Source organism: Monodelphis domestica, chromosome 1, assembly GCF_027887165.1.
Source record: "Monodelphis domestica isolate mMonDom1 chromosome 1, mMonDom1.pri, whole genome shotgun sequence".
NCBI lineage: Eukaryota > Metazoa > Chordata > Mammalia > Didelphimorphia > Didelphidae > Monodelphis > Monodelphis domestica.
Window position 1 is genome coordinate 10713457 of NC_077227.1, and position 14897 is coordinate 10728353.

The window sequence follows — 14897 nt, forward strand, 5'->3', positions numbered from 1 at the left end:
CTCTGAGGCAAGGGGTTGGACCCAGGAACCCCCAAAGTTCTTCTAGAACACAGACACTATGGATTCCATCATACAACCTGACCGTTGGCTTGTGTTGCCCAAACTCAGGGTGTTTCATCCTTTGGCATCACATCCCAAACTCCCCAGCATCTGCCCTGCTGGTTCTGGCTCAGAGATGAGTATGTGGTCTGAGGTGACAGTGATGCTTGTTCTCTAGGTGCCCCAAGACAAGCCATTTTCCCACCCTTAGCCTCAGTTGTCTCTTTTGTAAAATGAGTCGGACTAAATAATCTCAAAAGGCATTTGGATCGAGAACCAGTGAGAATATTTTGTTAAGACACACATAATCAAGAAGGGATGAACTTCTAAATCCTTGCTATTCACTAATAAAGAAGGGGAGAAGTTGCCAAGCAGGGAGGGATGGACAATGAAAGGGGGAGTGGGCTGACTGAGGCAATCTTCACTTTACTTCATCATTTTGCTGAGTTCATCTCTCCCATCCCCACCTAACTGTTATTAACATCCAATCAGCCCCTTCCCAAGGAACCTGAAAGACCAAACTGTGATGCCAGTTTCATCCCTAAATTGAGATTCCTAGTACAGAGAGATAAGCATGCTCCGTCTCTCCTCCAGAAACTTCATTGGCTCTAAGATCCAATGAAAACTTCTCTATTTAGTATGTAAAGGCTTTCACAATCTGACTCCTGCCTATTTCCCCAGATCTCTTCCTCAGTAGCTAGAAGGTGCAGTGGAAAGAGCACTGTCCTTGGAATCAGGAAGACCCAAATTCAAAACCAGCCCCAGGCACTTACTAGCTAGTCTTAAAAGACACTTAACCTTTGTCTGCCTCAGTTTCCTCAACGTTAAATGAGAAGAAGAGCCCCTATCTTGCAGAGTCATGAAGATGGGCAACAATAATATCTATAAAGCACTTTCCAGAGTGCCTAGAACACAGCATGCACTTAAGTGCTCCTTCCTTCTTTCTTCTCTTACGTTTTATAGACTGTATTTTTCTGACAAGTTGGTCTACTTGCTGTTCCTTGTAGACAACTTTTGTCTTCTACCTGTGTGACTTTACACGGTCTGTCCCCATGGTTGGAATGCACTTCCTCCTCACCTCCACCCAGAGGTGTGCTGAGAAATGTTTCACAACCATTGTGGGGGAGGGTAGGGTAGGGTGGTGGTATAACTCATGACACCTTTTTAAGTTTACTCTCAATGATCATTTTCTCCACCACTTTTTCCAGGCTCACAATCAACAAAACAATAAATGGGGCCCCGGTTTGGAGAGTCGGCTGATTTCCTGGGAGCAAATGATCATACTAAAATCAAACTAACAGTTGGCACTCCAGGGTGGTTCTGCCTCTGCCCTTCCAAGATCAGCTTGCCTGATGCCCCAGTTATTAGCACTTCCCCCATCCCAAATCATTTAGCATATATTTTGCATTAACTTCTGCATACATATTTTCCTACCCCACTTCCACTGGAATGTAAATTCCTTGAGGGTGTAGATTGTGGTAGGGCTAGTCAATTTCTTTGGGCCTCAGTTTCTTCATCTGTAAATGAAGAGGACTGGACTGAATAGCCACTAAGATTGCTTCTTTTAATTTTAATTTAATTTTTTTAAACCCTTACCTTCTGTCTTAGAATCAATACTGTGTATTGGCTCCAAGGCAGAAGAGAGGTAAGGGCTAGGCAATGGGGGTCAAGTGACTTGCCCAGGGTCACACAGCTTGGAAGTGTCAAAGGCCAGATTTGAACCCAGGACCTCCCATCTCTGTGACTAGCTTTCAATCCATTGAGCTACCCAGCTACCCCCTGAGATTGCTTCTAGCTCAGAATCTGTGATGCTCTCTCTGAAAGCCTGACATTCTTAGGTACATAGGAAATGCTTCTTGATCTGAATTGCACCTTGCTTATGTTTATCCTTTCTTTTTCAGGCTGTGTTATGTGAAAAAAGAATTTTGCCACATACCAAGTTCAATCGATTCCTGGGAACCAAAATATGCAGCCTCCAAATTTTTCGCTGGCTATGTGAAAAAATATTCCTGGACTTCATTAGCGATGACTATCGCAACTTAAATATGGTACATGGAATCACCTTCCCCTTGGGGGTGGGGTGAGGAACAAGCTCTTCTCCTGACCGATGCCAGAATTATCTGGAAACACTAGTCAGGGCTTCTTAATTCAATATTTCTGAACATAGTAACAATGACAAAGCCCATTTTCATAGGTGTAGGGGCAGCTCCCAACCTATCCAACAGGCTTTGCTAGATTATTGGCTCATTTAAAGGTAGAAGGACCCTTGCAGGTAATTTAGTGCAACCCCTTCATTGAAGTGACTTGTCTAACATCACACATAGGATCATTGATTTAGAGGCGAAAGGAACCCGTGAGGTCGTCTCGTCTACTGTGCTCATTTTACAGATGAGAAAGCTGAGGCCCAGAGAGATTAACTCACTTGTGTATCTGTCCTCAGGTGGCCAAGCCCTTCATAAACTTGGCGGCCAAGTTCTTGGTGATGAGACCCTGCCCACTGAATAGAGATGATCCTCAATTGACATTCTATCTCTCCCCAGATTGCCATAGCCTTTGCACCTTCCCCACCCATGATCATGGACTCACAGAACCCCCAGCCCAGTTTGGAAGTGACCTCAGAGCCTTTGGGATTAGTGCTTACTTAAATAAGTATTCCCTAGACCTCTGTTGGCAAACCTATGGCACACATGCTGGAGGGAACTGTTCTTCTCCCCTCTCCACATGCTCCTGAGGACATTTCTCATTTCACTAGCCTCTCTGCCCAGCATCCCAGTGGGAGTGCTTCCTTCCTTCCCTTTCTGGGATAGGATGGCCTGAGGGTTGCAGTTTGGGCCCTCAGCCTCTAAAAGGCTCACCACCACTGCCCTAGACTTTGCCCAAGGAATGGCCATCTGGCCACTACTCAGAGACCTCTAGCAAGGGGAGGACCACTCTGATGGTCCAGCTCACTTAGAAATGGCTGTTCTTCTGGTCTATTTGCCCCCATACAACTCCAGCTTGTTTCTCTGCAATTTCTAGTATAAGCTACCAGTTGTCCAGTGCTCCTGGCATGGGCCTCAAGAGCCCAGTGTCTCTAAGAAACTAGGATGAATTCTTGGAAATGATTTCAGAGAAGTTTTGCTACTGTTAAGTTGGATAAATAATGGAGAGATGATTTGAGAGAAAGTCCAATCCTCTGCTGTATTCAGAAAGTCCCATCACAAATCCCCTCCTTTTCCAGTGAAATTCTACTTTATTCTTTTGGAAGGAGTACTTCTGGGAGTTCACAGTCACCTGGATATTAATGGGTACCACACGCCTTCTAAGATTAGCAGACTAAACTCTGTGGGCGGGGGGAGGAAGATGGAGAGTAAGACCTAGGGTGCTCAGGACCCATGGGGAATGGAATAGATGTAGCACCAGTTCGATTCAATGTCACTCCATATTTTTCTCCTTTTCTCTCTTCTTAGAGTTTGGTTTAATGGTACCCCCTACTGGCCTCTTAACGCTACCACTTTTCATTCTCAACTCAAAATCTATGACTTTATGGATCCCAGCTCTGTCATATTTATTATCTCTGTGGTGTGACACGAGTCATTTTGTCTCAGGAAGACTCAATTTCCTCATCTGTAAGATGAAGACATTGGATTATATCTAAGGTTTTTGACCTGAGATAAAAAAAAATAACTGAAATGGAATTTGATTGATTTCCTTTGTAATCTTTTATATTTTATTTTGGAAATTTAAAGACATTATTCTGAAAAATCTATAGAATTCACCAGATTGCCCAGAGTCCATGACATAAGAAAGGCTTGGGAATCCCTGATTTTGATGATCTCTGAAGCCCAAATCACGTCCAAATCACAATCCTATGAATCTCAGCTGTCACTTAGTCACTGTATGTTCTTGAAAAAATCATCTCCCACTGCTGTGCTTCTCTTTACCTCTTTGTAGAATGAGGAGGCTGGCTAAGATGACTGCTTGGACCCAGATATTACGGCTTATTCTTCAAATAAATGAAGCATATTGGAAACTTGTAATCAAATGAGCTAAAGATGCATCTTTCTCTTCCAGAGTCGCTTGGATGTCTTCCTTTCCAATTTACCTGGAGGAACATCTATCCAGAACATTGTCCACTGGGGACAGGTACTGATCCTGAAGCCCTTATTCCCACCTTAAGCCCCTTCTCCTGCCCTAGAGTATTCAAAGAGCCTTTATGAAGAAGAGTTGATATTTCTGTAGGAAGGTTCCCAGCTCCACCCACGATCCTTGAGAGGGGCCTGAACTTGGGGAGACTTTACTGAGATCTGAGTTGAAACCTCAGCTCCCATTCTTGCTATTAATGAAAGTGACCCTGAATAATGATTTAAGCTCAGTTTATTCATCCATAAAATGGGATAATCAGAATATTCTGGCTAACTCAGAATTGCCTTTAATGAGTATGTGTCTGGGAACATTTTAGCAAACCTCTCTGAGACTGTTTCTTCAGCTCTATGAAGGGGGTTTATAATTACATTACCTACCTCACAGAAAGCTTTAAAAAGCAAAAGAAAATGCCATCTAATTGTGACCTATTATTATCATCCAATCTCATTTTTTTTTTACTTTAATAGCCATGTGATTGTTCTCTCTCTATGCCTCAATTTTCTCCTCTGGACAATGGGTTATATAGAGGTTTCCTCTGTACAAAGGAAGGTTTGGGGGAGTTTAGGTTTCAGACAACATATGAAAACACTTCTCTCTTTTCAAGGAGACAATAGTGCCAGTTATTGCCTAGTGTGACAGCCTGGGGAACATTTGACCATATGGTCCTGCTGACCCGTTTTTCTTTTGGCTATAGGGGATGGAATATCAGAGGCTATGTTAAGAAATATGATGTCAGATGTCAGATGATATCAGAACTTTTTTTCAAAGTGAGGTAGTTCTACTTGATTTAATTCAATTCAAAAGACATTTCTTAAGTGTCCCAAGCACTGTGAAAAGCATTAGGAATACAAAGTATTTAGTAGTAATCTTTAGGCAGATGCTAGGCATTAAGGATACAAAGTACTTAAAAGTAATCATTAGACAGGTGCTAGGTCAGTGATGGCAAACCTATGGCACATGTGCTAAAGATGGCACCCAGAGTATGGGCATACATGCTGCCCTCCCTCCTCATCCCCTCCCCCCTAGAATTCATTACTAGAAAGGCAGAGGGACTCAGACAGAACTGCTCCCCTCCCTCTCTCTGTTGTTCCTGACAACATTTTTTCACACCACTCACTCCTCTGTCCAGTAGCTCAAAGGGAATTCACAGTAGGTAAGGTGGTCAGCTCTTGGCAGCAGAACTGGAGGGGAGAGGAGTACTCAGGTCACACCCCTTCCTTTCTCTACACTAGCTGAGGACATTCCTCACTTCACCCACTCCCCTGCCCAATATCCCAATGGAGAGATTCTTCCCTCCCCTGTGTGGGGTAAGGTGAGGGATGGGGTGCACCCAGCACTGGGTGGGGGGCAGGGCACAGTTTATGGTTGATGGGGGTGGGGCACAACATGTGGTCTCTAAAAGGTTTGCCATCACTGTGCTAGGTATTAGGGACACAAAATATTTATTAGCAATCATCAGGCAGGTACTAGGCATTAGGGATACAAAGTATTTAGTAGTAATCATCAGGCAGGTGCTAGGTATTAGGGACACCAAGGCAGAAGTTCAATAGATGCTGCTCTCAGGTAGTTTGCAGTCCACTTTACACATAAATGAGCAACTAGAAAGTATATATCAATAGAAAGGAATTTCAAGAGAAAATGAGCATGAACAATTGGGCAATCAGAAAACGTTTCACGTTTGAGGAGGCACCAGAGCTGCGTTTCCATGGGGACAAGAGTTCCTTCAAGGCAGTGGCAGAGCAAGAATGGAAGGCAGGCCAGAAGACATAGTCAGCCTAGCAACAACTATTTATTCAGCTGCACCTAAAATGTGCCAAGCACTGTGCTAAGCACCAGGGGATACAGATAAAGGAAACAAGCCATTCCTTCTCTCAAAAGAGCCCACAGCCTAGTGGAGGAGACAACCTGCCAATGTTTAAGTCTATACAAGAGAGACAGAGTAGATGCCATGGAGCTGACAGAGGAAGTCAATTAGCCTTTGGGCAGACCAGGAAAGGCCTCCTACAGAAGGGCGTTTTTGCTTTGAATCTCAGAGAAGCCCAGAGGTGAAGGTAAAGAGGGGGAGTGCTTCAGAGACGGGATGGGGGCAGCCAGCAGAAAGGCAGGGAGAGAGGAGATGGTGGGTCATGTGTGAGGAAGAGCCGGGGGCCAGGCAGCTGGAGCTTTTAGAAAGGATGAAGGTGTAAGGAGCCTGGCATGGTAGGTGGGGACCAAGTTAATAAAGGAATCGGAATGCTAAATGCTGCATTTCATACGTGATCAGTGAGCCACTGAACCCCATGGGGCACACGAGCGCCAGAATCCGAGCTCCTTGTTTATCGGAAGCAGAAGGACTGAGACTGGGGAAGACTTGAGTTAGAGGGACAAGTCAGAAAGCTAATGCAGTGGGGCAGGCAAGAGGTGAGGACAGCCTGAACAAACCAGCGTGGTGACTGTGTCCGTGGAGAGAAGGGATGCGCTGGACAGATGTCGTCCGTGAGGGTAAAGGAAGGGCAAGTTTGAGAAAAGGACGCTAGATCTGACAAAGAGGCCTTCGAGAGGGCAAGAGGACCATTTGTACAAAGACACAGAGGCAGAGAATGGAATGAGAGAGTAAGAGCACACACACACACACACACACTCACACTCACACATACACACTCACACTCACTTTCACACTCACACATACTCATACACTCACACTCACACATACTCATACACTCACACTCACACACACTCATATACATACACACTCATATACTCATCTACACACACACTCATACACTCACTCACACACTCATACTCACAGACACTCATACACTCACACTCACACACACTCACACACACACTCATATACTCACCTACACACACACTCATATACTCATCTACATACACACTCATACACTCACTCACATACACTCATACTCACAGACACTCATACACTCACACTCACACGCACTCACACGCACTCACATTCACACACTCACACACTCATACAAACACATGCAAACATACATCTATACGTGTCGATGTACAAGCCTCCATCCATACATTAGCCACAGGTTCTGATTCTGGGTAAACAGTTGGACTGTTTGCACTGGGAGCTCCCTTTGCTCTCCTCGGTCTAGTGGTCTCTCACCTATGAACAAGGCTCCGGGACTGGTCACCTCACACACTTTTCTTGATGCTCAGATTCTCTCAGGTTGGATGTCCTGGTCTAGGCTTCTTTATGGATTGTAAAGAAAGACTTTTCGCGCTTGCGTAGCAACAGGAGCCTGTGATCTTCCTGGTAAAGGAGCTTAGCAAAGAAACACCTTCTCTTGATCCCCGTTTAGCACCGTCCGGCCAACTACTGTAGAGTCCTCCAGAGCTTTGGACAGAGTGTCTGAGAGGCACGGCTGTAAGCCGCCGCCGCCGCTCTCCCCGCCATAGATAGCGCGTTCTTTCTCGTCTTCCTGTATCAGGCAGGTGATTCTTTTTCTCTTAATTCTAGATTGTCACTTCTGGGCACTTGCAAGCATTTGATTGGAAAAAGCCAGCCCTGAACATGGCGCACTATAATCAGGTATGTACCGTCAGACACGCACAGTCGGCGTGACAGCCGATTCTATATCAAACCGCAGGCTTTTCTGAAGCACAGAATCCATTTCAGACGAATGCCATTCAGCAGAAAGAAACCATTTGCAATTTGATTGTGGTCCCCCATATGTGTGTGTGTGTGTGTGTGTGTGTGTGTGTGTGTGTGTGTGTGTGTGTGTGTGTGTGTGTGTAATCAAAGGATTTAGAACTGAAAGGGACCCTGGAGCTGAGCCAATTGAATTCCCTGCTTTCATGGAAGAGGGTCGGAGAATGAACGTGATTTGCACACCATCCCTATAGCCACTAAACTGAAAGGAGAGCACATCTTGAGAATCCAAAGGTCATGTTATTTCCCATAAGCCATGAGGTCTCCCTGGGATACAGTGGATTGAACCAGTCACGCACATTAGCTAGATGAACTCATTTAAAGCCCCATTAAAGTCAGCCAGACTTCCTCTAGTCCTCAGATATTTCTCTCCCAGATCCACATGAGGAGAGTACAGTCAAATGGTGGGTGGAGCCATGATCTCTAGAAATCAGCAGATCCAAGGTCAGGTTTCAGCTCCTCCACTTCCTAAGGGACCATGTGAGAAAATGACTCTCTCTGAAGCTCCATTTTCTCCTCTTTATTTATTTTTTATTATTTTTAAATGCTCACCTTCTATCTTGGAATCAATACGGTGTGGTTCCAAGTCAGAAGAGTGGTAAGGGTGAGGCAATGGGGGTCAAGTGACTTGCCCAGGATCACACAGCTGGGAAGTGTCTAAGGCCAGATTTGAACTTAGGACCTCCAGATCTAGGCCTGGCTCTCAATCCACTGAGCTACCCAGCTGCCCCCACAGTTTTCTCCTCTCAAAAAGGGATCTAATGTTTCTGGCACATCCTGCCTTTTTTTGATTTATTTCTAAGAGTATTTGGTGGACCTTAAAGCACTTCATGAACAACTCTGAGTTGTGCAGCATTTCCGGTCCAAGGAAGACTTGCCCTTCAGGGATCCCCTTTGATTTGAGGCCTAAAACCAGACCCCATGTGAGGGGGGAGCCACAACAAATAGAAGCTAGGGAACAAGCCAGCAAGTAGGGCACCTTAGAACTAGGTCATACGATGATCCGTTGAAGGAATTTGGGGTGTTTAGATTGGAGAAAAGAGGGAGAGGGAGAGCGGAGACATGATGATATGATGTACTCATGGAGCCGTTACTTGAAAGAGAGATTTGGTTCTTTGTTTGGCACCAGAAAATTGGGTTGGAAAAGTGGATAGAAGGCCTGGGGTGGGGAGGGGGAATCTCTGTTTCATGTAAGGGAAAACTTCCTACCAATGAAGAAGATGCTAAATCCAGTGGTCCACCTCAGTCGATGGTGAGGTCTCTCTCCCTGGAGGCCTTCAAGCAGAGGCTGGGTAATTCCATACTGGGGATATGGCCCTGGAGCTTCATGTTCCAGGAGAGTTGGATGAAAAGGCTCCTGGGGACCCATCCTCCCCTGGGAGCCTGCTTCTTACCCCTAGCTAGGAAACAGCTCTGGGGGAAATCTGTGAAAGGGAGGTTGTTTCCCTGCCCGACGTAGGACAGAGGCATGGCATCCTCAAGTAACTAGAAAGTCCAGCCATCCCTGGAGGGCCACATGCCAGAAATTGGGAACTTGCATTTCTAGAAATTCTGGACTGCTGTTTTCTGACACCAAGACACGGTTCAGCTCCACTTCTGAAACTCTGATGGTAAACCAGTCTCCATCTCAGCAACTGACTACCACAAGTGGGTCAGTTTACAAACTTGAGCTGACTCTCATTTCTGATAGCCCTTTGGTGCTAACCAGAGGCAGCTGCTGCTCTTCAGCTTTGGCCAGCACTTTCTATATGTGTGATCTATGCAGTAACGTGCTCTCCCAAGGCCATGGGCTTTCCTGAAGAGACTGCGCCATCTTGGACCATTGCACTCATTTGCTTTACCCTAAATTGATTTACCATTTCAGGAGAGGTTTCTTCTGAGAAAACACTCACCTCCCTTATATTGCATTCAGGTGACTCCTCCTCTGTACAACGTGACACTGATGAGGACACCGACTGCCTTGTGGAGTGGGGGAACCGATGTGGTGGCCGACCCTACAGATGTGGACAGTTTGCTCTCCATCTTACCAAACCTCGTTTACCACAAGAGGATTCCCCACTACACTCACTTGGACTTTTGCTTTGGAGTGGACTCACATCTGCTTATTTTCTATGAAATACTTGACATGATAAAGAAAAACATGGAAACTTAAATACTTTGTAGAGTTCTTTTTCCTCTCTCTCTAGGAGACTGGGCCATCGCTGGGCCGGAAGATGTGGGGAGAGATGGGAAGCCTTACTCTCCAGTCCTTCTGCTTTGAGAGGGCCACAGGGAAAAGGCAATGACTGCTTTCAATATGTTATTGAGCAACATTGCTAATTAGTGTGGGAGAAAAGCTTGGGATTCTGCCCTTGTTGGTGCCATCTGTTACCAAAATGACATGTCTCTGGGTTCATATGTCTCTACCATGCATCAATATACATACATGTACATATATGCATATTACAAACACTGCTGCTTAGAGGAATATTCACAGAGCACTTTCCTTAGCTAATTGAATCCTCCTTTCCCTGTGTAGGTCTTCCCACATATTTATAGAAATCCAGAAGAAAAGAAAAGAAAAGTTGCCAAGTTAAGTCAAAGATTCAAAGTCCTGGGTAGAGTTTCAGGCTCATTCACGGACCAATAATCATAGTAGTGTCGGAAGGTCTCCCCAGGGAACTCTCTCTCTACCTCTCATTAGGAAGAGAGGATCGCAAGCTCTTCTGAAAAGAAGGAAAGATCAGCCTTGAGACTAACTAGAGGTTAGAAAGTTAGACCGTTGCGGCATTGAGATTTTGATCAAATGTGGTTGAGTTTTGGGGACCAAGGACTTCTCCCAAGGGCTGACGAAATTAATACTATGGAATTAATATTTAGAAACAGAAACAAAGAGATGGTGCCCAGTAGGCTCCTCTAGTAGCCAGAGGACTGATCTATATAGGTAGAGATACATGTGCACATGTGTGCATGCACACACACATACTCACACATAGAGAGAGATGGATAAGTCTACACCTGTGTGCATGGATCGCAGCGTGGATGAAAGGCAGTCTACTTAAGAACTGGAAGAAGGAAACTAAATTAAACTGCCCCTCATTTGTATTGCCTTAAGAATCCCTTTAGCTACTTAGCACAGCAGTAGCCCTTCCTCTCCACAATGGTCATCTATGGCCTCTGATGCCCCAGCAAACATGTTGAAGGAACCCACAGTTAACACTGATCTTGGGACCACTTACTCCTGTGCAAGAGTCTTTCAACATGGTGTAAAAATTAAAATTAGTCTCAAAAATAAAAATATATATTTATTTTAGGAGATTTATTAATGATCATCAGAAATCAAGGAATAAAGGGGATACAAAATAAAGACCACGTGCCCATGGCTGATCAACCCATTTGAACTCCCTGTGCTTAGCTTACCACCACCACCAAGCTCACTGTCATCATGCCAAAGAGAGTTGGGGCAGAACTGCTGACTCAATATTTATCCCCTGTCTATAGGAAGTATGTAATGACAGGAAGCCAGTGGGCTCCTGGGAAATGTAGTTCTTTTTTAGGTAACAGATTTTCAATTATTCAATGGGAAAGTGGAGATCATTGCTAATAACCAAGGCAACAGCACCACCCCCAGCTATGTTGCCTTTGCCCCCATAAAATGTTTAATTTGTGAGACTGCAAAGAATCAAGTTGCAATGAACCCTACCAATGCAGTCTTTGATGCCAAACATCTGATTGGTCACAGATTTGAAGACCTAGTCGTACAGTCAGACATGAATCATTGGCCTTTCATGGTAGTGAATGATGCAGGCAGATCTAAGGTCCAAGTGGAGTACAAAGAGGAGACCAAAAGTTTCTATCTAGAACTATCATCTATGGTCTTGACCAAGATGAAAGAAATTGCCGAAGCTTACCTTGGGAAGACTGTCACAAATGCTGTTGTTACAGTACCAGCCTACTTCAATGATTCCCAGCATCAGGCCACCAAAGATGCCAGAGCCATTACTGGTCTCAATGTGCTCCGAATCATCAAGCCAAAAGCTGCTGCTATTGCTTATGGTTTGGACAAAAAAGTTGGTGCCCAGAGAAATGTGATCTTTGACCTTGGAGGTGTCTCCATCCTTATCATTGAGGAGGCATCTTTGAAGTCAGGTCCACAGCTGGGGACATCCACTTGGGTGGTGAGGACTGTGACAACTGCATGGTTGACCATTTCATTGCAGAGTTCAAGAAAAAGCACAAGAAGGACATCAATGAGAACAAGAGGGCTGTCCACCATCTGTACACTACTTGTGAACATGCAAAGTCCATCCTCTCTTCCAGACACAGGCCAGCATTGAGATTGATTTCCTCTATGAGGGTATCGACTTCTATACCTCTATCACCTGGGCTCATTTTGAAGAGCTGAACACTGACCTCTTCTGTAGCATTTTGGAACCCATGGAAAAGGCCCTCAGAGATGCCAAGCTAGATACATCACAGATTCATGACATTGTCTTGGTGGATGGTGTCACTCAAATTCCCCAAATCCAGAAGCTTCTTCAGGACTTCATCAATGGCAAGGAGCTCAACAAGAGTATCAATCCTGATGAGGCTGCTGCCTATGGTGCAGCTGTCCAGGCTGCCATCTTGCCTGTAGATAAATCTGAGAATGTGCAGGACTTGCTGCTGCTGGATGTTACTCCTCTTTCCCTTGGAATTGGAACTGCTGGTGGAGTCATGATCAAACGCAATACCACCATTCACACCAAGCAGACTTGGACATTTACGGCCTACTTTGACAATCAGCCTGGTATGCTTATTCATATTTATGAAGGTAAGAGAGCAGTGACAAAGGATAGACACCTGCTTGGCAAGTTTGAGCTCACAGGAATGCCCTCTATGCCCCCGGGTGTCATCGATGCTAATGGCATCCTCAATGTCTCTGCTGTGGATAAGAGCACAAGCAAGGAGAACAAGATCATCATCACCAAAGACTGGTCATCTGAGCAAAGAAGACATTGAGCACATCCTCCAGGGGGCGGAGAAGTACAAGACCGAAGAGGAGAAGCAGAGAGACAAGAGGTCTTCCAAGAATCCTCTCGAGTCTTATGCTTTCAACATGAAACTGTTGAGGATGAGAAACTGCAAGTTGGTGATGAAGACAAACAGAAAATCCTTGACAAATGCAATGAAATAATCTACTGGTTGGATAAGAAGCAGATTTCCAAGTTTCATCTTCTTTGTCTCTATAGCACCTCTTGCATTAAGATGTGTAACTATGTATTTTTCTACTTAAAACAAAAAGGGTTGATCATCTCTACATAGCTTCACATGATAGAGAGAACTGTCTGGGGGACTGGGTGGCACAGGACAAAGTGGGAAGAGATTTCAGAACAGCAAGACCTATGCATACAGGGAGGAAAGGCTCTCATCAGTTAGGAGTTGTTCATAGACAAAGCACTTCCTGAGCATCGAAGATGGGCTACTGACAGGAGGGAAACTTTCATGTGAACTCCATTGTTACTGGGAAGAGAGGGCTCATAAATTTGCCCCCCCCCCAAATTTGTTAGCAGAAGGACCTTCTCCCTGGAAATAGAAGATCTCTTTTTAGCTAAGGGCATTACTCAAGGAGATAGCTTTATAATCTTCTTAGACCTCTTGGGCAAAGCACTCACTGAGCTGAGAAAGGAAAGAAGTCTTCACTTGACTGGGTCTGTATATACTGAATGATATCCTTTAGATACTACATGTCTGTCTGTTATTATTCTCCCAGGTATAGTTGTGCTGGATTAAGGGAAATCTTCACCAGCAACCTTGATCCAAAAGGTGTTAGGGCCATATTGGTAAACATATGGCACTTGTGCCAGAGCCTGCTGGAGGGGGCCCAATGGGAGCACTTCCTCCCTACCCTGTCTGGGGTAATGTTGGGGACTTACATGTGGCATAAGGGTTGCACTTTGGGCCCTCAGTCTCTTTTGTCATAAAAAAGATGCCATCATTGTGTTAGAGAGTCTTTAGGTTTTTAAATCAGAGAAGTAACCTGATAAGTATTTTCAATTTCATCTTGTGGAAACTTAAAGAGTAGGAGAGAGGAGAGAGACTGAAGTAGATGGCTACTATAATAATCCAAGTAGAAGAGGGTAAGGCTGGGCAGGGAGTCCATGATATTGAAGAGTTGGGAATGAGTTCAATAAGCATTTTATTTTATTTTATATACATTAATTTATTTGATCCTCACAATAACTGTCTGTGGTATTGTGAATCTTAAAACTACTCAGACTGTACCTTAGACGATTTGGATAAGCAAATTCCCTTATTGTAACAATGGAGGTACTTGATCAGGAATGTATTGAGAACTTTTAAAATTACTCCACCCTACTCAGACAGTGCCTTAGGGGAAGATAAAGTTGCAAACTCCTGACTGAACAATGAAAAGTCCCTACCTCATATCTTATAGTAAAGCTAGAACCTTAAGCTAGTTCTATTTTTAGATCTAATACAAAAGGAGGCTAAGTATCTATAAAGGTTAAATTAGTACCTAAAAGGTCAAGCAATTTACAAAAGGCAAGCTTAACAAAAGAGGTATGAAGTTCTCAGAGGATTTAATCTAACCAGAGAAGGTGAGAACAAAAGAAGATGAGAACTAAGAATGGGCAGTCCTGGGGAAAAAAAAAAGTCTACTGTGATTGGTAGATGTGAAAATTTAGGGGAGGTGACATAAGAGAAAATTTCTTTAAAAGAAGTCAGTTCAGGTAATGGGGGTTTTGGATTGGAAGTCAGTTGGAGTTGGAGTTGGTTGGAGTTCGGAGTTGAAGTGAGGACTGGAGCCAGATTGGAGACGATCTTGTGGTGAGTGATAAAGACTGACTTGCTCTCCCTTAGGCTCAGGCCTAGGCCATTTTGGCCTAGTCCCTTTCTACTGCTTGGCTATTATCTCTCTCTCTCTCTCTCTCTCTCTCTCTCTCTCTCTCTCTCTCTCTCTCTCTCTCTCTCTCTCTCTCTCTCTCTCTCTCCTTCCCTTAATTTCTTCATTTATATTAATTAAAAACTCCATAAATTCCAGCTGACTTGGGTATTTTTGAATATTTGGGAATTTCCTATGGTGACCACT

The 14897-nt window shown here is 44.4% G+C and overlaps 2 protein-coding genes across 2 annotated transcripts in view; both read left to right on the top strand.

Moving 5' to 3' along the window:
• Positions 1-9980, top strand: part of LOC103102788 (lipase member K-like) — a 30437-nt gene extending 20457 nt beyond the window's left edge. Inside the window, exons 7-10 of the mRNA XM_056815053.1 lie at positions 1941-2087; positions 4093-4164; positions 7637-7708; positions 9741-9980. Of these exons, the coding sequence (XP_056671031.1) occupies positions 1941-2087; positions 4093-4164; positions 7637-7708; positions 9741-9980 (531 nt within the window). The remainder of the gene's footprint in view (positions 1-1940; positions 2088-4092; positions 4165-7636; positions 7709-9740) is intronic.
• A 997-nt stretch (positions 9981-10977) lies between these two features.
• Positions 10978-13111, top strand: LOC103100712 (heat shock cognate 71 kDa protein-like). Its single transcript, XM_056815060.1, is given in 6 exon segments — positions 10978-11073; positions 11365-11935; positions 11938-12123; positions 12126-12780; positions 12782-12909; positions 12912-13111. Coding segments are annotated over 6 exon segments (1836 nt in total).
• The last annotated feature ends 1786 nt before the right edge of the window (positions 13112-14897 follow it).